The sequence below is a fragment of the Maylandia zebra genome, linkage group LG23, assembly GCF_041146795.1.
Source record: "Maylandia zebra isolate NMK-2024a linkage group LG23, Mzebra_GT3a, whole genome shotgun sequence".
NCBI lineage: Eukaryota > Metazoa > Chordata > Actinopteri > Cichliformes > Cichlidae > Maylandia > Maylandia zebra.
Window position 1 is genome coordinate 28,979,996 of NC_135188.1, and position 23,818 is coordinate 29,003,813.

Genomic DNA, 23,818 nt, shown 5'->3' on the forward strand with positions numbered 1-23,818 from the left:
CATCAAGGCACCTAGAACACGCTAGGTCGCTGATGATTGGTTTTGTAATTGTATGACCAGATTCGCAGTGAGGTTTGCTGTGCCCAAATGTATAGGGAGGGTTCATTGTGCATGTCTGGCAGAGGATCCTTGTTTGTTAGATCTTTAACTTCCCCTTCCAGCAACGCAAGGATGACAAGGATGAAGGGTTATCGAAGTTGACTGATCAATTGTGGTAGCTCTATTGCCGAGATATCTGCACTGAGTAGTGGCACCAAAGCTGAAGGGAGCCATCAAGCTGAAGGAGTCCAACCAAGCGTGGTTAGCTGTTGGGCTTCTGGACACAGCTGACGGGTACCCTTGGCAGTGACTGAAGCAAAAAATTTGAGTGTTGGAGGAGTTTAATCATAATACCTCCCCCAACCCATGACCTATTGAGTTTAACCTCCACGCTTCCTTCCTCTAAGCTCCTCCTCCACAGGTATAAAAGTAAGCTGAAATTAAGCCACCTATGTTCAGGGCAGAGTGGAAGACGCAGGAGACAACTGGACTGAAAGAGGGAGGTGGAGTAGGAAGGTTAGACTGATTAACTGAACTGACTGCTGTCAGACTGCACTGCAACCATGGGAGTGACAGTAAGTTTGGACTGAGCTCGACAGTTTTGGATTGCTCAGGGTTGAATATTCTTGCCGCTTACTTACACATTAGCTTACATCTCTGTTAAATTTCTTTCTTTTTTTTTTTACTTCTTTATCAACTGTGAAGAGACATTTTTCGAAATTATATAAACAATGACACATTTACTTCATTATGTAAAATCTGAAAGGCAACTTTCCAGCATGTTTCATGTTGTATCAGTTTTATTTAAAACCCTATTTTGTGACACTGTGAAAACATACATTAATTTCTTTACAGCTTTAGAAACTTAAAACATATTCTAAAATGATCTATTTGAATTTGAATTTGCTGTTCTAATATTTAACAGCATATCAGTTAACAATATATTATTCTTTAATTGTTGACAATAATTAATAATTTCGTTTCATGCAACTTTCTGCTTTAAAATCACCTTCGATTTTAGTCGTATTCAGAACTCCCTTTTGTGACACTTTGTTCATAACAGAAAATGAAAGATGATTACAAACTGGCGGCAACCGCAGACCACGAAGAGAAGAGGAGCAAGAAGGGTAGAAAAAATAGGGATACGGAGGACCTGAAAAAAGAAGTTGACCTGGTGAGTACGTAAATTATGTGAAGCCACTCTGGGATAATCTTTCATGTAAGTGTTTGATTGGCACAATTTAAGTATGCCAATATAGTATAAAGAGTTTATAACATGTGAAAATCCGTGTTCAAACACAAAAAGATTCTTATCTTAAAATGACTCTGTATGGAGCAATGTGTAAAGTGCAGATGCATTTTGTCCCCTGTGTCCTTCTGGAGGAATTTACAGGGATGTTTTTTAAGCCTCAAATGACATTTTCGTCTTTTTCTCTCCCACACTCTCCTTAGGATGATCACAAATTAAGCGTGGACGAGATTCACAGAAAATATGGAACCGACCTAGTCATGGTGAGGACTCCGAATATGTGTCTTTGTTTTTGTGAGTGTTTGAGATGGTAAGGACAGAGGCCAGGAAAGATCAGGTAGTCTTGAAAAACATCATGGTGTGCATGCAAATAATAGCATATAAAATGTTCAAGATCTCAGTTTCTCACCCACTATGAGCAGTATCTAGTTACGGAGTTCTGTTTTATTGGTCTAGTTTTACAAACCAAATTCTTCAAATTTGAACAAAATGAAAACTAAAAGACTTTTAATCCACACGAGCCACTATTTTTTTCACATCTCTTTTATAGGTAAGCATGTTAAACAACTAAAAAGCAATCAAATAATAATAACTTAATAATTTGCTATATGTTCTCCAGGCTTAATCTTTTTGAACTTTCTTGTTTTTTCAGTCATTTGTTGCCTTGACAGCTTTTGTGTGGCCTGTAGCAAACATCAAATTTAACATTAGCTCATTTTGTGCATAAAATTGTAAAATTACAGAGAAAATACCACTGCCTTGCCACTGCTGTGCCAAGTAAAAAAACGGCATTGGAAAGGCAAAATTAAGAGGGTGACAGGAACCAGTAAATATACTACAATATTACTGTTGTAGGATGTAACTATACTGTACTACACATGTACAGACAAGTCTTTTGAACTTCTGGGGTAACTGAGACACTGTTTTTAGGGTCTCTCCTCCTCCAGAGCAAAAGAGATCCTGGCCCGAGATGGCCCCAACGCCCTCACACCTCCTCCCACAACACCCGAATGGGTCAAGTTCTGCAAACAGGTAGGAGTCCAACATCCTCACCATGAAAACCACAAACCTGTGTTTTAACTCACACATTATAAATGCAAAAAAAAGTAAGTACAACCACCAAAGGTTAAATGTTATTTCCCCTGGTTTCCAGCTGTTTGGTGGTTTCTGCATGCTGCTGTGGATTGGTGCCTTCCTCTGCTTTGTGGCTTATAGTATCCAGGCTGCCTCAGAAGATGAACCTGCAAGTGATAACGTAAGCGAGTCTTTATCTAAATTGTTATTGTGACCATTAATTCAATTCAATTCAATTTTATTTATATAGCGCCAAATCACAACATAAGTCGCCATTAAGGATCACCTAACTCTCTCGTGTCTCTTCATGTAGTTGTACCTAGGTATCGTCCTTTCTGTTGTGGTCATGATCACGGCTTGCTTCTCCTACTACCAAGAGGCCAAGAGCTCCAGGATTATGGATTCCTTTAAGAACATGGTCCCACAGGTGAGACACTGAAAGGAAAACTAATGTAAATTCAACATATTTACAGCTTATATGAATTAAGAAACTGCAGTATTTTTGCACAGTCTTAAGGGAAAAGTTCTGCACTGATGATACATTTTATCATCTGAAATTTTGGTGTTGGCATTAAATTCAAACCGGGTTAATCAAAAATTCCTAAAATCTTTGATTTCATAGCAAGCCCTGGTTATCCGTGACGGAGAGAAGAAAAGCATCAACACTGAGGAGGTGGTGCTTGGAGATTTAGTGGAGGTGAAAGGAGGAGACCGGATCCCTGCTGATCTGAGAATCATCTCTGCTCACGGCTGCAAGGTCTGTATCACAAATACTCTTTATGCCACCAAACATTTTTGTAGAGCATGTGTTTGATATCTACTATTATTTATTTAAATGAGAAGAAGACATGCTGTGATGTTTAGTTAGTTTTAGACATAGTTTAGTTATGGCCGGCGACAGAGTCGAGCTCAGCCCATTTAGATTAGCTAATCTTGTGCATGCAAGCTGATTGCTCAGCTGAAACATTTTTATGCATGGATGTTAAGTTGCTAAGTATATTGATGCATGTGGTGGTCTTCATTCTGAGTAGCATTTTTGTGATTCATTCAAACATCATACCAGTTCCCATTTATTCCTTAAGTCAAATTCATATTTATTAAATAGTATTCATGTGTTTGTTTTACCTGTATTACTTTCTTTTTAATCTCTCAGGTGGACAACTCCTCCCTGACTGGTGAATCAGAGCCCCAGACTCGTTCTCCAGATTTCTCCCATGAAAACCCACTGGAAACCAGGAACATTGCTTTCTTCTCCACTAACTGTGTTGAAGGTAGAGTATGAACAGCTTGTGGTTGATAGAGAAATTTATGTATAATATTTATTATATTGCCCACAAGCATGTTCCATTATCAATGGATTTCAATTGTCCGTTCAGGCACAGCCAGAGGAATCGTCATCAACACTGGAGATAATACTATCATGGGCCGTATCGCCACCCTTACTTCCAGTCTTGAAGCTGGAAAAACTCCCATTGCCATTGAGATCGAGCATTTTATCCACATCATCACTGGAGTGGCCGTCTTCCTGGGTCTTACTTTCTTCATCCTCTCCGTCATCCTCGGATACAGCTGGCTAGATGGTGTTATCTTCCTCATTGGTATCATTGTTGCCAATGTCCCAGAAGGTCTCTTGGCTACTGTCACTGTGAGTTTTGGTGTCTAATGACACTCTCTTTAAATACCTTTCAATTTATTGTTGTCATAGTTTACAGTTTTGAAAACTTACGTTTTGTCTGTAGGTGTGTCTGACTCTGACTGCTAAGCGTATGGCCAAGAAGAACTGCCTGGTGAAGAACCTAGAGGCTGTCGAGACTCTGGGCTCCACCTCCACCATTTGCTCTGACAAGACCGGCACCCTGACCCAGAACAGAATGACCGTGGCTCACATGTGGTTTGACAACCAGATCCATGAGGCCGACACCACTGAGAACCAGAGCGGTGTCGCTTTTCAAAAGAGCTCCCCCACCTGGACTGCTCTGTCTAGAATCGCCGGACTCTGCAACCGTGCCGTCTTCCTGGCTGGCCAAAACGATGTTCCCATTCTGAAGGTGAGAAACTTTCATCTTTAAAACTCCTCTAATTATCAAATTCTAATGCATAAATTACACATCTGCAGTAAATCTTTGCAGAATCTATAGCATAGCATATGCAACTGTTTTAAATATACAGCTTGAGCCATAGCAAGAGGTGGCCAGTGAGATTGTTGGATCTACCATATATGACATACGTATTTCTTGCACTGTGAGTCCACTAAATGTGACAGGGTGGGTAATTTATTGCAAATAGTATTTGTATAATATGTGTGGTTACAGGTTTCTTTTTGTCAATGTTGTAAATTTATTTGTTTATTAACCAACAAATATTCGAGCTATTATATTGTTATTTATTGCTCATTCATTTTTATTTGCAATATATTGTTATTAAAAAAGGGACTTGATCCATGATCGATATAATCTGTTTCTTGTTTTGCTAAAACCCGCAGAGAAATATTGCTGGTGATGCCTCAGAAGCTGCTTTGCTGAAGTGTATCGAGCTGTGCTGTGGATCTGTTAGTGAAATGAGAGAAAAATACCCCAAAATTGCTGAGATTCCCTTTAATTCCACAAACAAATACCAGGTAAACAATCCACACAATGTATTAAAATTTAAAATGATATTGTATATAAAGATTGTATGTTAGTTTATATGTGTGACTCCACCTAAGAGTCCACCTGAGACCTGGAAGCTGTGCCCATCTTTGATAAACAGTTATGGGCACAAGAGTGTAGAACAATTCAATTCAATTCAATTCAATTTCTTTATTGTCCCACAAGGGGAAATTAGTTTAGCAGCAGGAGGATAAGAACAAACAGAACAATACTATAAAACAAAAATAACAATAATAATGATAGAAAATTCAAGGACAATTATTTGCCATTAAGGAGACAAGACGCAGTAGGGATAAAAGAGACCTGGAGTCTTTTAGTCCTCCTCGGAGGTACTCTAAAACGGCGGCCGGAAGGCAACAACTCAAACTCACTGTGAAGTGGATGGTTCACACAATTAATAATAGAATGAGCCTTTCTAAGCACATTTCTATTGTAAATGGCCAAAAGTCCATCTTGCCAGCGCCCTGAAATTTTGCTAGCAGTTTTTACCAGAAGTCCCAACCGATTCTTATTCTTCACCGTCAGGTTACCAAACCAGGCAGCGATACAAAAAGACATCACAGATTCGATAAAACTTCTATAAAACAAGGACAACATCTCAGATGAGACGTTAAAAGATCTCATTTTCCTTAAAAAGAACAGTCTTTGTTGAACTTTTTTAGTAGTGGCATCAGCATGAGATTCAAAACACAGTTTATGGTCAAGTACCACACCTAGATATTTATAACTCTCAACGATCCCAATATCGGCAGTTTTAATGATAGTGGGTGATGAGCTATAAGAGGACTTCCTAAAATCAATAATCATGTCTTTAGTTTTTGACACGTTAAGTGAAAGGAAGGACTCATCACACCAATTCACAAAATCATCTACAACCTGTCCATGGCCTGACTCGTCCCCCACTAGAAGACTGACGATCACTGTGTCGTCAGCAAACTTCAGGATGTGTCTGTTTGTGAAATTGCTGCGACACTCATTTGTGTACAGAATGAACAGAAGGGGAGAGGCAACAACCCTGGGGTGATCCAGTAGAGGAGGAGAGCACATCAGAAAAGACATGATTTACCCTCACACATTGTGACCTATTAGTCAGAAAGTCTGTCACCCAGCCGACCAGACTAGTGTCAAGCTTGAAATGATTGTAAAGCCTGTCAGCAAGTAAGAGGGGTTGAATTGTATTAAATGCAGATGAAAAGTCAGCAAATAATAATCTTGCATGGGTGTGGGGGGCCTCAAGATGCTTATACAAGAGATGCAGGAGTGTGACAGCAGCATCCTCCACACCTCTCCCTGCTCTATAGGCAAACTGGAAGGGGTCAAGATGGTGTTCAACATGCATTAAAATCTCCTTCTTAATTATCTTCTCAAATGTCTTCATCACTAAAGAAGTCAGAGCCACAGGCCTAAAATCATTCAGTGCCTTAGGAGAACTGCCCTTAGCAACAGGAACAATGATTGCATGTTTCCAAATTTTAGGTACAGACTGTAGCTCTAAAGAAAGTGAGAAGATATAGTGAAAAACCCCACTCAGCTGATCAGCACAAGTTCTCAGTACCTGTCCACAGATGTTGTCAGGTCCAGGACTCTTGCTTTTGGTATGTCTAAAAAGATTAGCTACCCCTGTCTCATCAATACAAATAGATGGGGGAGTGATGGTCTTTTCCCTCAGTGTGCTGGTCTGCCTAGAACAATCATAGTTCTCAAAACGAAGGTAAAAACTGTTAAGACTGTCTGCCAGATGTTTGTCAGAGGTAAACCCCTCTAAGGTAATGCTGCTTTTACCTTTCGTGTGTAGCCCTGCCATTGTTTTCATACCAAGCCAAGCTCTTTTGAGGTTGTTACTGCTGAGTTCTGCCTCAATCTTATTTCTATACCTCATCTTGGCGATCTTTATTGCAGCCCTCACCTCCTTCCTCAATATTCTCACAGTGGGAACGTCTCCCTCGTTAAAAGCAATTTTCCTTTTAAGAATCAGATCCTTAATATCTTTAGAGAGCCACGGTTTGTTATTAGGGAAAGTCTTAAATTCTCTGACTGGAACCACAGAGTCTTTGCAAAAAGAGATGTAGCTACACACCACATCAGTGAGTTCATCCAAATCAGAAGTGCTCTCTTGCAATCAAAACACCCCTGAAGGGCAACACAACTGTCTTTTGTCCAGACATTAGTCCACTTCACACAGGCCTTCTCCCTCCTAATCACAGATCTGTAAGCAGGGAGGAGGTGAATAACATTGTGATCCGAAGAACCTAGCGCAGGTCCGGCCACAGACTTGTATGCCCCCTTAATTGGTCCATAACACAAATCCAGCGTTTTGTTATGCCTTGTAGGACAAGTGACATATTGAAAGAAATTGTTCAGTGATTTCTTAAGATTACAATTGTTAAAATCACCGAGAATAAAATTAGGAGCATCCGGTGAGAGAGTCTGCAGATTGTGTACCACTTTAAAAATGGCATCAGCAGCAACTTTAACGTCAGCCTTAGGATGAATGTAAACAACAGTGACAAAAATTTGAGGGAACTCCCTCGGTAAGTAAAAAGGCCTGACAGATACTGAAAGGAGCTCGATGTCAGGAAGACACAACCGCTCCCGCACAGTAAAATTATTACACCAGCCCTGGTTGATATATAAACAAACCCCTCCTCCGTGAGATTTGCGTGTTACTCCACAGTTCCGATCCAATCTGACAGGGGTCCCAAAGCCGCTGATTCGCAGTGAAGTGTCACTGTCCATATCGGTCAGCCATGTCTCGGTAAGCGCCATCAGACAAGCCTCCCTGTATTCCCGTAGATGAAGCACATTCCCTTGTAATTCATCCATTTTGTTCCTAAGAGATTGGACATTGGCCAGAATCATAGAAGGCAGAGGAACACGATTCTTCCTCCGAAGTTTTCTTACACGCTGACGCACGTCGCCTTTCTTTCCGCGTTTTCTCAAGCGGCGGGGCTTTCCAAAATTAGTCTTTGACCGGGGAAATAAATCCTCACCAAGAAGCACATCTGTCCGAGCATTAGAAGAGTCGTACATAGACAAACAGGACCACCGTAATCCAAGTAGTTCCTCGCGTGTATAAGTGATTGTCAGTGAGAGTGAATGACTCCAGGTGAATATCGCCAACAACAATAAAACTAAGGTGTAGAAGATCTCCATGTCGGCAAAAAGTTAAAACCACGGTTAAGAACAGAGTTAAAACAAAGTTAAAAACAAAAAGAGAAAGAAAATGCCAATAAATGCCAATAAACACCTGCTGCAGGTCACCACAAGAGCAGCGCCCGTCTCACAGCTGATCACAGCCCTCAACATAGTCATTTTGCATTACATAAACCACTGATAGTATAGATAAGACCTGCATTTAAATCCAACCTTTCTGCTGTCCCACAGCTCTCTATTCATAAGAACACAACCCCCAGAGAAACCAAGCATCTGCTGGTGATGAAAGGAGCTCCAGAGAGGATTTTGGATCGCTGCGCCACCATCATGCTTGACGGCAAAGAGCAGCCTCTGGACGACGAACTAAAAGATGCCTTCAATAGCGCCTATCTTGAGTTGGGAGGTCTTGGAGAGAGAGTTTTGGGTACAGTTTATTTTCATTTCAACCATGTTGAGTACAGTACAGAGAGAAACGAGGCAGCTTTCCTCCCAGACCATAACAGATACAGATTCTGATTGATTCTGAACAGACAATTGAATCTCAATCGCATTTTATTTGTGCCTTATAGGTTTCTGCCACTATCACTTGCCTGATGACCAGTTCAAAGAAGGCTTTGCTTTTGACACTGATGATGTGAACTTCCCCACTGAGAACCTGTGCTTTGCTGGCCTCATGGCCATGATTGACCCTCCTCGTGCTGCTGTGCCCGATGCTGTTGGTAAATGCAGGAGTGCTGGAATCAAGGTATGATAACTGTTTGAAAGAACATCTCAAATTTTGATTTTTTTGGATATAGTTTATAAAACAAATTCTGCACATAAACTTTAAACATTTTATCTCCTCAATCCTTGCAGGTCATCATGATCACAGGTGACCATCCAATTACAGCCAAGGCTATTGCTAGAGGTGTGGGTATCATCTCAGAAGGCAATGAGACTGTTGAAGACATTGCTGCCCGTTTGAATGTTCCAGTTTCAGAGGTCAACCCTAGGTGAGTTCTCTTATCAAGATTTATTTAGCTAACTTTGAGGATAAGTAGCCGCTGTTCATAAACAGAGGTCATGTAATCTGTAAAGCAAAAATGCCTTTTATGTGAAAATACTGTATTTTCTCTGAAACTTTAATTCTTTATAATACAAGTGTAATAACACTTCTGTTGTGTGGGGGGAAATGTGATTCATATGCAGCGGGAATCCAACATTTTCTGAAGTCGAATATTTTCTAATGTTGCTTTTTGCTTAACATACCATCTTTTTTTTCTTTTTTTGCCAGGGTTAATTCAGTCTTTGTTCTATACCAATGTTTTCATCTTGTCTTCATCATGCCCTGTGCTCAGACACAGGACGTTGGATAACAACTGCTGTTATACTTACACTGTTGTAATCTAATCTACAGGGATGCTAAGGCCTGTGTCATCCATGGTGGGGAGCTTAAAGACATGACCCTAGAGGAGATTGACGATGTGTTGAGGAACCACACTGAAATTGTATTTGCCAGGACCTCCCCTCAACAGAAACTGATCATTGTGGAAGGATGCCAGAGACAGGTGAGCATCGGGGGGATTCTCACAGACACAGTTTGACAAGTGTTTTATTTGTGACTTGTAAAAAACACTTTATTCCTTGTACAGGGAGCCATTGTGGCCGTGACAGGTGATGGTGTGAACGACTCTCCAGCTCTGAAGAAAGCTGACATCGGTGTCGCCATGGGCATCGCTGGATCTGATGTCTCTAAACAGGCTGCTGACATGATCCTGCTGGACGATAACTTTGCCTCCATTTTAACTGGAGTGGAAGAAGGTAAGACCTTGGGAAAAATGTCAAATTATATAAAATACAAAGCATCACTGAATCTGCTAAATTACTTTGTTCAGGCCGTCTGATCTTTGACAACTTGAAGAAGTCCATCGCCTACACTCTGACCAGTAAAATCCCTGAGATGTCACCCTTCCTCCTCTTTGTGATCGCCAACATCCCTCTGCCCCTGGGAACCGTCACCATCCTCTGTATTGATCTGGGAACTGATTTGGTGAGCTGTTTGGCTCTTCATCCTGCTCTATGTAGAGGTTCAAATGGTAGATAATGCAGTTATGGGTTGATTTTGTTTACTTGTGGTGTCACAGGTCCCTGCAATTTCTTTGGCTTATGAACAAGCTGAGAGTGACATCATGAAGAGACAGCCCAGAAATGCATCAGACAGGCTGGTGAACGAGAGACTCATCAGTATGGCTTATGGACAGATTGGTAACACATTATTTATACTTTTAAACCTTTAATTATTCTGTTCCTATTTGCTGTATTATGTCTTGATGCATGCTCCATCATACAGGTAAAGAAATCCCCAAAAGTTGATTCTGTTAATCAGGACGTCCCGTTTTCAGTAGGAGAAATGTTTCATCACTCATCCAAGTGTCTTCTTCTGTCTCAACTGACTGAGATGGAAGAAGTCTCCAACGTTATAAAATGGTACATTTGCATACTTATAAAACTAGCAACATTAAATGAAAACTGGACAGTGAGGTCAGTTTCATGATCATTAATATGCAAATTGTCATTATTATTGATTATTCATCAACAACCACTGATCAATGGCCATGAGTACCATTCACAGAGAGTTGGGTAATGGCTGCAATCACAGCATTGTAAGATGGTAGCTCTTCACTCTTGTGCCATCCGCTTCATCAGAGGTGGTTTGGTTTCCCCGATGTGTAAATCCTGGCTATCCTCTTGGCACTTAACAGTGTACACTATGTTACTCTGTTTGTGTCAGGGGACCTGATCCTTGGGGTGGACCAATTTTTGGCGCAGCGTGTTTTGGGGTTTAAAAGCTGCAAAGACACAGTGTTTAGAAAAAAATGCGTCTCAACTGTTCCGATACTCCTGACACGTATGGGATCAGTACGGGTTTTGGCTTCGACTGCGGTTGTCCTTCTCTCCTGGATCAGCTGGAGCTTTCCTTTGGTGCCTTCCCAGCTTTGAGAAATATTCAGTTGGGATAACCACATTTACTCAGGGCCTTCTTGTGTGTGCATTCTTGTACCATTCTCTGGTCACAATTGTCGCAAAAGTAACAATACAAAGTTTGTAAAAAGTTTCTCATTTGAAAAATGTTCAAAAAGGAAGATGTTTAAGAATGAAGATTGAAGAAACTTAATAGGTCCAAATTCAATTAACAATAATTGTTGTTTTTTTTAAAGTAACATTTTGTGATCAATTTCAATATCACATTTGTAAAGTATTCCCAAATATTTCCTTCTGTGGTTTGGTTCTGTGTCATAATCTTTGAATTCTCTGTCCATTATATCTATTTACCTTGGCTTTGCATAGAATGACATTGACGTGTCATATTTGTTCATGTTTATTTATGAAGAAACTGCCACAGTTGTAAAATAAAAAGTTCAAACTTTCTCTGATAAGAATCCATTGACGTTTTCTGTTGTTTTCTTCATGGTAGGCATGATACAGGCCTCAGCTGGCTTCTTCACATATTTTGTCGTCCTGGCTGAAAATGGATTTTTGCCCTTGGATCTCATGGGACTTAGAATCTTCTGGGATAACAGATTTCTAAATGACCTAGAAGACAGCTATGGGCAGGAGTGGGTCAGTCTGACTTGTGTTACTAGCTGTACTTTGGACTGTGAAAATGATCAAACTTTACGTTACAGTCCACTGAAGTTTCAGTGCTCAAAATCAAAAACATTCCAATCTTTTCATCTCTTTTTTTATACACCAGACATATGAGAGCAGAAAGATCTTGGAGTTCACCTGCCACACAGCCTTCTTCTCCAGTATTGTGATTGTCCAGGTGGCCGATCTGCTCATCTGTAAAACAAGGAGGAACTCTATTTTGCAGCAAGGAATGAAGTACGTATACATCAAGATCCGAAAGAGCTCCAATGGGTGTGATAGAACTTTACAATTCAATTGTATTAAGTGCCAAATCACAAAAACATTTGCATCAAGGCGCTTTATATCATAAGGTAAAGACCCTACAATAAAACAAAGAAAAACACCCAAATCATATGGCCCCCTACAACCTCCTGCAGAACCAGGCTCAGGGGGGAAATACCAGTTAGGTTGAGGGGAGAAAGCAAGGACAAAGACATGCTGTGGAAGAGAGCCAAAGATGAAAAATAACAATGCATCATGGGTAGCTTAGCCCTATTTCATGAGCTGGTTCCAAGGAAGAGGGGTCTGAAAGCATCAGGTTTGAGGTAATGAGACCCAAATGCAGAATTCCTCCAAGAAAAGACAGTGAGTTTATTTACAGGGTTAAAAAATGCGCAAGTCCCAACACTGTGGTTCCCATGGCGATTTCTCCCAAATCCCAAACAGTGCTTGTGTCCATGGTGGGAATCATGAAACAGCAACTCCAATTCCAAAACACTGGCTCCACTCCCATGAAAACAACTCAGCTCCAGATTCATAGTGAAGACAAAACACACTGGTGATGGCTAGGCAATCCACCAGCAAACAAGGTTTTCATTAAGCAATCCACTGCCATACTGACGAGTTCAATACACTGTTAAGTAGGGATGCTGCCGATGACGGTAATCAGCTGCAGATGGCAGCAACAGATGAGCAGCAGGTGTGGCTGACTCCAGTGAGTGAACACTTCAGCGCTGAACAATACTCAGCACCAAAACCTCCAGGGATGCAAAAGTCCCACACAAAAGCACACACAACAGGGAGAGAGAGATGTGAGGGGAGTAGCAGCAAAAACACACACTCAGACACAACGGGCAGGTCGAGCGATGAGGGCTGCTGGACCATGACAGAAAGCTGAAGGCTCTGTCTGCCGTTCTACTTTTAAATACTCTCTCACGCAGCGTGAGAGCAAAGAGTTTTAATGGCGTGATATGGTAGTGTAAGGTCTTTAGGATAAGATGGGCACTGATTGATCAAGACCTTGTATTTGAAGAAAAGGTTTTAATATTTCATTCTGGATTTAACAGGGAGCCAATGAAGACAAAAAATATGTAAGAAATATGCTCTCTCTTTCTAGTCTCTGTTGGTACTCTTCTGCTGCATTTTGGATCAACTGAAAGTTTCAGACATCCTGATAATAATGAATTACAGTAGTCCAGCCTGGAAGTAGTAAATCCACGAACAAGTTTTTCAGCATCACTCTGAGACAGGAGTCATTCTATTTTGAACGTGTTTTTATCTCTGTTCACAAGTTTCTGGATTTCTTTTTTTTATAAGACTCAACTTTATTTTTCTATATTCACATTCTGTTTAACCTGTTGCTTTTTTGAAGAAGTGGTGCAGACTAATGAAGCAGTCTACTGACAAAAGTTACAAATAGTTGTTTAAAATGAAAGCAGTTTAAAACTAATTACTGAATGATTCATTGTGAATTAGTTTATTATCTAAATAAAGGCTCAGCTAGTTTAGATGTTTAGATGGGGCGTGAAAATATTTCTTCCTGCCACGTGGGGAATTATGTCAAAAGTATGAGACCCGCTGACCTTAGGGAAGCACAGCATATTTAATGCCTACAGCACGCTCTAATTGCTGTAATAAAATGTTATGGTCAACAGGATTAAACTCTCTTGTCTAGCAGGACAAGCACAGAGATAAGAAGATCACTTGTAACCTTCACCCAGTGTTTGTATTTCAAGTTTAAGTAATATTCTTTGATTTAGAGTTATTCGTGGTTTTGGGTGTCAGTGTTTATTATAGCTTGTGTATAGTCTCTGTGTCTGTGTTTACTCTGCGCCTTCCCTGTGTTCTTCGTTTCATGTCAGGTACCATTGTCTCTATGTTTGTGCATCTCCTGTGTCTCCTCAGTCAGTCATGTCTCCCTGTCTCAGGGTCAAGTCCGCTTCTTTGTGAATGTCTCATGTTTCCTGTTTTATTTTGAAAGTCCATCTTCTAGTGCTCATTGTGTTCAGTTTTGGTCTAAGGAGCTTGGAAAGAAAAGCATCTGGACTTCTTTAAGTTGCTTGAAGACGTTTCACCTCTCATCCGAGAAGCTTCATCAGTTCTAGGCTCAAATGGTGACGAGTCCTAGATTTAAGCTCTGTGGGAGTAACCCACCGAGAGGGACATGGACCCCCTAATGATCCTCTACCTAATCACAGGAGCCAAGGTGTGAAAACGGGTGTGGGTCACAATCAGGCAAGGGTGAGCCCACTGTGAAACCTAGTCCCACCCTATCATGCAATTTCCTGTGGTCAAAAGGCCCAGGATGTGAGTGGACGTTAAGGCATCTGGGATCTCATAACTGGATTACAGATGGCAGACAGTTGGTGTAAACCACCGCCTCTGTTCAAAGATGGTCATTCACAGCGGACATAGATGGTTTCTTTCACTCCTCTTTCAAACTGCCTTCTCTGTCCAAAATATGACATTGGCATCCTCTAAAGAGTGACCTTTGTCCTTTAGATCCTGATGGACAGCCAAGTCTTGTCCTGTGGAGGCGGCTCTTCTATGTTGTGCCATGCGCTTGTGAAGTGGCTGTTTCGTCTCTCCAATGTAGAGGTCTGGGCATTCCTCGCTACACTGTTCGGCACACACTATGTCGCTAAGTTTGTGTTTAGGAGTTTGTCTTTGGGATGAACCAGTTTCTGTCTGAGTGTGTTGCTGGGTCTGAAGTAAACTGGGATGTCGTGCTTGGAAAAAACTCTCCTGAGTTTTTCTGATGCACCGGCTACATAGGGGAGGATAATGTTGTTACGTCTGTCTTTCTGATCCTCCCTAGCTGGTGTCTGACCTTCTTTTCTGTGCATCTTTGCTGACTTGATGAAAGCCCCATTAGGATTACCACATGTTTCAGAGCTTCCTTTACATGTGTGCATTCCCTCTTTTTTCCTTCAGGCTTAGAGGGAAGATTTTCTGCCTGGTGGTGTAGGGTCCTGATTACTCCAGGTTTGTGTTCCAGAGGGTGATGGGAGTCAAATAGGATGCTCTGGTCTGTGTGTGTGGGCTTTCAGTAAACTTCTGTTTTCCATTCCCTTCAATGTGCGCGGCACAGTCCTGGAATGGCAAACAGTCATCCTTTGTGTCTTCCCTGGTGAACGTTAAAAAGAGCAGTGAAGGATTCCACTTCTTGGGTTTTGATTTTGACCCAGGTGTCGTCCACATATCTGTACCAGTGGCTGGGTACACTCCCTTTAAAAGAGCCAAGAGCCTTCCTTCCCACTTCCTCCATGTAAAGGTTGGCCACAATAGTTTTGCTTCCTCCCTGTCTTGTGTGTATTTGATTACTCCTAGCTCTGTTTCCCTCCTGTGTCTCATTCCCTCATTATTACTCTGTGTATTTTAGCCCTGTTTTTTTCTCTGCCTGTTGTCGTGCCAGCCCTCGTGTTCCTTTTCTGTTTATTGTATTCCTAGCTCCCTAGTTTTGGCTTTCCTGAAATTCATGAAGTTATTGCTGCCTAATGTTAAAAGAATGGTTGGTTCAACAGAGCTCTGTCTTTTTGTCAGCCTGGCTACAGTGTTGAAGGGAAAACTATGGTTGTTCTTATTTTCTTCAGTCAGTGATGATTATTAAGATGTTCTATCTTCACGGTGGGCTTTTTTAAAAATAAAGCAGCAGATTACTTTTCCAGGCTAAATCATGATCTTCCAAATTTTTGAGATACCATTTCACATCTACTGTGATCAAATCTACTCCCTACCGCTGTGTAATCCATTATTCTAAATTTGAATATTATTAGGAAATGATCAGGCAAGAGAGGGTTTTCAGGACACACTGTTAAATGTTCAGTTTCTGTGCGCTTTGTCAGAACAAAATCTACAGTGTAATTGAAGTGGTGGGTGCGTTCTTCTACATTTTGAAATAAGTCAGTTGAGTCTAACAGATTAAACACCATGATGAGGCATTTCTAGCATCTACATGGATGTTAAAATCACCCACAATAATGATTTTATCTGAGCTGAGCACTAAATTGGATAAAAAGTCGGAGAAATCAGACAGAAACTCTGAATAAGGCCCAGGTGGACGATAGATGATAACAAATAAGACTGTTTTTCTTTTTTCTTTTTTTTTAGTTTTTCAGCTGGGGTGGACACGGTTAAGAATCAGGCTTTCAAATGATTAAAAATCTGTCTGGTTCTTTGGTTGATTAATGAGCCGGAAATTGCTGCGACACTCTCCCCTTGGCCTGTGTAGACCGCAACTTTGCTTCCTGGTCCAAACTCTGGATAGTCACGTTTTGGGATGTTTAATAAATTTGGCCAGATTTTAAGAAATGAGACCTGGTCCATCCAAAGTGGGATGGATGCTGTCTCTCCTAACAAGACTTTGTTTCTTTCAGAAAGTTTCCCAGTTATCTATAAAGCCCACATTGGGTTTTTTGGACACCACTCAGACAGTCAGCAATTTAAGAACATTCAGCTAAACGTGTGACTCCTGGTCCAATTCAGGAGGGGACCAGAGAAAACTACTAACGTTGTTTTGGCGTGGTTGCACATCGACTTCATATTAATTTTAGTGACCTCTGATTGACATAACTGGGTGTCATTACTGCCGACGTGAATTATAATTTTACAGAATTTAAGTTAGCCAGCAGATTTAAATTTCCCTCCCTGGAAGACAAGTGACTATGGTTGCCAGTGTTTCCAGCTTCATATGTCTCAGAACAGAGTTGTCCATTTCCAGAGCTTGTTCCTTGGCCGGTGTGTCACTGAATGGACATATGGCTGGTGGTGGAGTACCAGGGGCTTCTGTTTAGCATTTCTGACTGACATCAGCATCCATACAGCCTAGAACAAGTATAAAACTCGAACCATTTGAAGAACAAGCTCCGCAAACAATTTCAAATTGTATTATTCCACAAATCAGGCTGAAAGCTTACCTAAAAGCTGGAATGGATATACATGAAACTTAATATTTTATTTATTAAAGAAAATGAGCCAATGTTAAATATATATGTAGTACAACAAAGGATATACCAAGTTCCAGAACAGAAAAAGAGCACTCAAATCAAATATTAAAAAAATAGTTTCAGTTTTATTGATATTGACTGACATTTTTCTTTTGTACAGGAACAATGTCCTTATCTTTGGGATGTTTGAGGAGCTGGCTCTTGCTGTGTTCCTGTCATACTGCCCAGGCATGGACATTGCCCTGAAAATGTACCCTATGAAGTGAGTAAAGCAGATAAGCTAATACTATGATTTTCCATTAGGCAATAGTGTGAACGCTTAGAGATACCCTTTCTAGGCATTTTTTTTTTAAATTCAGCAATTATAATGACTAATTCCTAATGCACAATTGTCCTTTTCTCTGTGGTGTTTGTGGCTGTTTCCTTTGCCATCTTCATTTATGTACGGGCATTCACGTTCCCAAGCCAATTCCTGTCGTTTTCAACATTCACCATAACATCGACAGGATCAGTTGAGTCTGTTATCTGCTGCCCCTGCATCGCATCATAGAGTATGGCTCTGGCCAACACAGACTCATAATTCATCCTGCTCATCTTCTGGCAGATGTTTTCTCTGAAAAAGAAGATAGCTTTCCCCTCCCTAATAGAAGCCTTTTGTGTTTTAAGTCCTCCACACAGACCCCACGGATGTAAGTAGGGGTCGCTGATGTTCATGTCCTCCTCCTATCATCAACCAGTTCCTTAGTCTTTTCCACATTAAACAGCAGATGGTTATGCCAAGTACAAAAGTTGTCCACCACAGTCCTGTACTCTCACCACCTTCTCTGATACCTCCCACTACTGCAGTCATCAGAAAATGTCTAAAGGTGACAGACATCTGTGCAGTTCTGTGACCTGTTAGTCAGACCTGTTAGATTTAGTTCATTGACCAACTCCACGCTACATTTGACTTCACTGCTCTTTGTTTACCTTAAACCATTCATGCCAGTCCAGACCTCCCCCATAATCTTCTGGCACTCAAGTTTCCCTTTGTCCTTGGACTCCTCACCTGATGTCCTCAGTCACTTCAGCAGCGTCAAAGAAATAATGTCAGTGTAGTAGTTGTAATTCAGTCTCTGTCTGTCCATCCAAACCTTAGGCCATTATGGTGGTTCTGTGGATTACCGCACGGCTTCCTTCTCTTCTTTTATGATGAAATCAGAAAATATATCCTCAGACACCACCCAGGAGGTAAGAGTTTTATTCAGGAATGACCAAACACTTTGGACACATTTTTATCCATATTTTTTTCCTTCATGAAAGCCCTTTCTTTTTTCACCCATTTTTAAAAAAATTACTTGCACATAAATTCTTTGGAATTTCTCTGACTAGAAATAGGTTAATAAGTTATTAAGTTCCATTTGGCCCCATCTATTTAAGCGAGAGCATCTCATATATATAAAAATCCATTAGCTTTTTTTAGACACATATTAATATAAATCCTGTTTTCAATGCCATTATTATTAATAATTTTAATTAATAATTTGTTTAAAACTAAAAACTAAAAATCATGATCAAATATCAATCCTTTTAGCCCTTCCACCAAATGTATTTACATTGGTTAACATTTAAACTAACCTTGAGACTACAAGCATCAGCAAAGAAAAAGGTACTAAAAGTCCAAAAGTTTTAAATGGTTGAATATCTTAAGAAACCAAAGTAAACTCTAAACTCCACTAGTTAAAGTCAGTCACGATGCTTGAATCTAAGCAGAACCTGTATGCAGGGCTGGCTCTGATACAGCTGTGTGAAACTGTCCATGTTAAAGCCTTTTACATATTTAATTACAAATGCATAATCAACAGAGTTATATCAAAAATCTTTGTCATTTGGACAACATAAAGAATTAAAAAAAATGTGAGGTGAAATTTCACAAAAATGATGTCCCTAATCGTGTCTCCTTTGGTTTTTAGGCTGGTTGGAGAAGGAGACATACTACTGAGCCAACATGAGACAGACATGAAGGCAGTGTGTGTTTCATCACTACTTAATGTTATCTTAAGTGTTTGTTAGAGATGCTATAGCTCTAAAAACACCACAAAGCATGGATAGATTAAGAATATCTTTATGAATGTGTGTACCGAAATAAAGTATTTCTAATCTAAAATCAAGGCTGTCTGCATTTTTATTCAGTTTTCTTGTAAGTTTCTTTGTTATGTTAAAAGTGGGGAAAAAAACTGTCTCAGGGTTTTTTTTCCCCAAGGTTCAGTATCTTGCCTGTGAATACTCTCCAAAGTTTTTAACTTTCTGAGAAGAAGTTAGAGATGATTTGTTTAGGGGCACCTGCTACTTTATGGACACTAAGTTGTGTAATCCTCACATTCATTTCTGAGATTTTAAATGTTTTCCTTGTCCTCCTAGTATTTTACAAAATCCCTCCCCTTGTACTTTAACAACCTCATCTCCACCTCACCCTGCACCATGCATAGCCAGGTGGCTACAAAGAATCATAAACGTCACATCCAACAACCTGCATCGGCCAGCCATTAAGACAACCTTTCCTGCTCACTGCACACTCCAGTACACAGAAAATGCACATATTTGTTTAGTGCGGGACATCAGAGTCAAAAGCGTTCTTTGGCTCCAGGCCAGTCATTTATGAAGTTTACTTTTGTTTCTAATAATCTGATGAGCAGTTAGAGATCACAAGGTCATTTCAGGTGCATTGAGTTTCCTGATCATTCATTAAATCTTAAATATCTCAGCTAAACTTTATAGCTTTGCTTTAGATTTCTGCTAACAACAGGAACGCTGAGGTGGGGTTTCCAGTCATAGCTGCAAACCTTTTGGTTCCCAGTAACATATCAACGAAACCAATTAAATTTATATTTCTATTTAACTTTGTCCATGTTTGGAAGAGAAACCTACATCTTCTCCTCAGAAAACCTCAACTCGGACTTTTGTTTTTGTTTTTAAACACTAGCGCTGCTGCTTTTGGTATTTCCTGAAGTAACATAACTTCAAAATCAGTTGCAAGATCATTTCTTATATATTTAAAGACATTTAAAGAAAGAAATGTTGCCTTTGCTGTGAGTATTATTTTAATTATGAATGTATATATGATTAAAAACTAGATGAATGCATCACACAAGTTGTCTGTATACAGTATTACAATGTAAGATGTAATACTTTACGTAAATTATAACAAAAAGGTGAATAGATATCAGTTTTCTGGAGTTTATTTCAACTGAACCATGCATGGGTAATGAGCATGAAGTTAGTAGTTGTATTGTCATGTGACTGGATGTTCTTTGCCTTCTTTGATAAAAAAGAATACTAATAATAATGATAATAATTTAGGCAAACAGGTCATAGACTTTTGCTAAAGTACTGCCAATGAGGACAAACTGTTTAAATCTTTGGACATAAGCTGTAAAAAAGAAAAGCATAAAAGAAGATATAATAAACAAATTCCAAAGAAACACACGGTAAATGAAAAATAAATATCACCTATGTTATGGAGTTTAATGGATCACCAATCAGTGCCATGTTCAGTTCTGTTGTATTATTAAACACCTCCATCATGATGCACTATCCAGGTTCTGACCATTGTCGCAGACAACTCAGTGGAGCATCTTCTCTTTAGACAATCTCGCCTCTTTGGAGGCAGCTGTGAATCTTCAACCTGGGAAGTAAAAATATGAGTTAAGAAAGAATGTTTTCTTTATGTTGCAAGAAATGATGAATGAATTTTATAAATAACAGCAAAGCGCTGGAAGCTAGATTTGTGAGATGGAAGCTCCCAGTGTGCTCCTGGTAATACAAAACTGTGGTTTCTTATTGTAAATATTAGCACAGATCAGTGTATCAGTATTTACAAAATAAATTGTAATACAAAACTGTATTTGTCCTTCAAGCTCAGTTTAGATTATGCAGTTTATTCATTACTCGTGGTTCATGACAGTATTTTCCTACAACTTTATAACTACATGGCTATTACGTGACGTTCAGAAACTTTGTTTTCAAAATCATTTTAACACTACATCGACATAAACTAGCAGGTTTTTTAAAAATAAGGAATTATGTCAACTATTTATTTATAAGTGCAATTCGACTTTCCAGTGTGCTGTTTACCCAGACCTCAAGTCTCCGAGAGATCGGATGTAGTGGTCCAAGGTCTAGCTGTTGGGAGTGGGAACACGGGTAAGTGGATGTATTTTGACTTCCACAGGACAAATAGGGGCACTTTCATGTCTCTGGAAGGAAGAAAGAACAAAGAATGTAATAAGTGTGGCTTGAAAAGTCTGATTGACAGTGTGGTTACAGCTTAATCCTTGAAACTTGTGCTGTTACAGCACCACTGGTAGTAATGTAATTTAACAGAATCTTTAAACCGGTGGCAAACAAAAAATGTCACAAAATCTTAACTGTATTCATTAAAATGTATAAGTGGTTATAAAATGATTAGTGTTTGTTTTCTTTGCAAAGATCCATGCAAAAAGTTAATTTACTAAATAAAAAAGCGTTACAAGAGTTATAGTTTTAGTAATAATACAGATGTTCCTAAATTTTGAATCAACAGAAAATATCTTGTCTTTACTTCAGCGTGTCAAAATTACACTGAAACATTACATTTTTATTTAAATCCCAAGCAGAAAACAAACAAGCAATACAATGAAAAAAAAAATAAAATTAATAATCACTGGCCCAGAATCAGAGTGTCGTTGTTCTTCCCCTTCATGCCGATGCTGCATTCTCACCCTGTTGGGCCTTATGAACAATAGTACCTACAAGTTTAAAAATAAATGTACTATATTGGCATATTTACATTTATTAAGCTATTCCTTTTCAAATAAACCTAAAAGCTGCTTCAGAGAGTTTCTTCTTTTTACCACACACTGTGTCAGCAGATGCAATTCAGCTGACAAGTTGCAGTGAACTTCATAACTCAGAGATCATTTAGAAAATGTAATTAAATGAATAGATTTTTCATGTGGTAAAGCAGTTGTACTTTACATTAAACTTTTGCCTACTGGAGCTTTAAAATATAGCAGCAGCTAAATGCTATTCCATTTTATTAGACATGATATAATAATAATAATAATAATAATGGATTGGATTTATATAGCGCTTTTCAAGGCACCCAAAGCGCTTTACAATACCACTATTCATTCACACACTGGTGGAGGTAGCTACAGTTGTAGCCACAGCTGCCCTGGGGCAGACTGACAGAAGCGAGGCTGCCATATCGCGCCATCGGCCCCTGTTATCTTGCTGTTATCTTGCAGTGATTCAATAATCACCTACTAATCCTTTAAGGGGTACCTGAAGCGCGCAACATAGCAGAAGTAAATAAATTAACAGTAATTGTGATTAAGAAAATCATTTTTATCCGGTTGGATGTGTGCCTTTAATCAAAATTATGTTTTTAATGCTAAAACTTAAAAATTTGTTTTTATTCACTCATTTTCAAATTTACCATTTAATAAAAACACAGAAAAAATAGTAAACCACATCAATGTCGTTGTATTTTTTTATTAGGCTAAATACTTTACTTGCATTTCTGGTAAGAAAAACAGGTTTAGTGGACTAATGTTATGGAATAGAATAGAATAGAATAGAATAGAATAGAATAGCATAGAATAAAGCTTTACTATCCCACGAATGAGAAATTTGGGTGTTACACAGCTCTTATAGCAAGGGGAATATAAAATATAGAAGGAAGACACAAAGTGGTCCTATATACACAAGCAACTGAAGTTTGTATATATAGGTAACAATGTAGCAAACAAGCTGATTAGTAAGATAACCCCAAAAATGTTTTCAAGCATTAGGTCATTCAGCTGCTGGTAAGAATGACCTTATGCATGACTGACTCCTCAGACAAGTGCACTGTGTTTACAATCTTTAGATCAGCTTGGTATTTGTCTAACTATTAACAATATAATTTTTGGTTCTAAAATATTTGTGTTTTCTTGTTTTAATGACAGGTAGTCTAATAAATGCGTACTGTAGCACTGTAGATGAATCCAGATATTTAATTAAATTTAATTTTGCTTTAAAACTAACAACACATTTTAATGCTTAAATCATTGAAAGGAGAACGAAGGGTGTGCAAATGTTTAACATTTTCAAAAGACTTAGTGCAGCTGCCAAAGAGGAACTACTGATTGTTGAGTTGATTAACTCTTGTTTTATAGTTTGGTGAGGGGTATTTTGAGCAAACATTCTTGGTGCTGTAGCTCACTGAGGAGTCCATTTACACAAAAAAAGAAAGTAATAAAAGGAAAATTGTGTGATACATACTATATAAATATTGTATAGTAAATTTGCATTAATCAACAACAATGCAGATCGTTGTTGCATTGTTCTCATGCTGTGGTTAACATAAAAGTGCCTTCTAGGTCTCTCTTTCATGGCTCATTTGTTTACTCTGTGTTGTCACCACCTTTTTTGTCTTTAAGATTTCTGTGTAATGCACATATCCCTCCTCTATGACACACTCACTCTTGGAAATCATTTAAAGAGCACAAGTCATACACGCTTGTCTTGTTTTGTAAATATCTAGAAATCGGATCAGTCGCTCTGAATGGTGTGTTGATATAACCCTAATGCTATAAGGCAAAATTTTAAAATTAGAGAGTTCTACACTAGACATAAGTTGAGTGCTAATTAGGAATTGACTCTGGACTGACTAGACCATTCCAGAACCTTCATTTTGATTAGTTTTTTTTTCTTTAGCCATTCAGAGGTGACCTTTCTGAATAATGAATAATATAATAATATATTATAATATATAATAATAATAATGAACTGTGGTTCACTGAAGTCCAAAAGCCTTA

At 39.2% G+C, this 23,818-nt stretch overlaps 1 protein-coding gene across 1 annotated transcript; it reads left to right on the forward strand.

Annotated features, from left to right (window-relative positions):
* The first annotated feature begins 502 nt into the window (after positions 1 to 502).
* LOC143412392 (sodium/potassium-transporting ATPase subunit alpha-1-like) lies at positions 503 to 19,119 on the forward strand. The gene is made up of 23 exons (XM_076879862.1): positions 503 to 614; positions 1,103 to 1,213; positions 1,492 to 1,551; positions 2,219 to 2,320; positions 2,442 to 2,543; positions 2,676 to 2,789; positions 2,985 to 3,119; positions 3,516 to 3,633; positions 3,739 to 4,007; positions 4,102 to 4,410; positions 4,845 to 4,979; positions 8,395 to 8,587; positions 8,733 to 8,908; positions 9,019 to 9,155; positions 9,560 to 9,710; positions 9,795 to 9,963; positions 10,038 to 10,192; positions 10,287 to 10,407; positions 11,618 to 11,763; positions 11,897 to 12,027; positions 17,158 to 17,259; positions 18,136 to 18,227; positions 18,950 to 19,119. The coding sequence occupies exons 1-23, from the start codon at positions 603 to 605 to the stop codon at positions 18,976 to 18,978; spliced, it is 3,069 nt and encodes a 1,022-aa protein (XP_076735977.1). The 5' UTR covers positions 503 to 602; the 3' UTR covers positions 18,979 to 19,119.
* The last annotated feature ends 4,699 nt before the right edge of the window (positions 19,120 to 23,818 follow it).

Bases quoted from the DNA above. Each gene is read 5' to 3' on its own strand.
- LOC143412392 (XM_076879862.1), top strand. The intron at 3,120-3,515 runs GTCTGTATCACA...TTAATCTCTCAG, and splicing joins TCTCTGCTCACGGCTGCAAG to GTGGACAACTCCTCCCTGAC. The intron at 8,909-9,018 runs GTATGATAACTG...CAATCCTTGCAG, and splicing joins GCAGGAGTGCTGGAATCAAG to GTCATCATGATCACAGGTGA.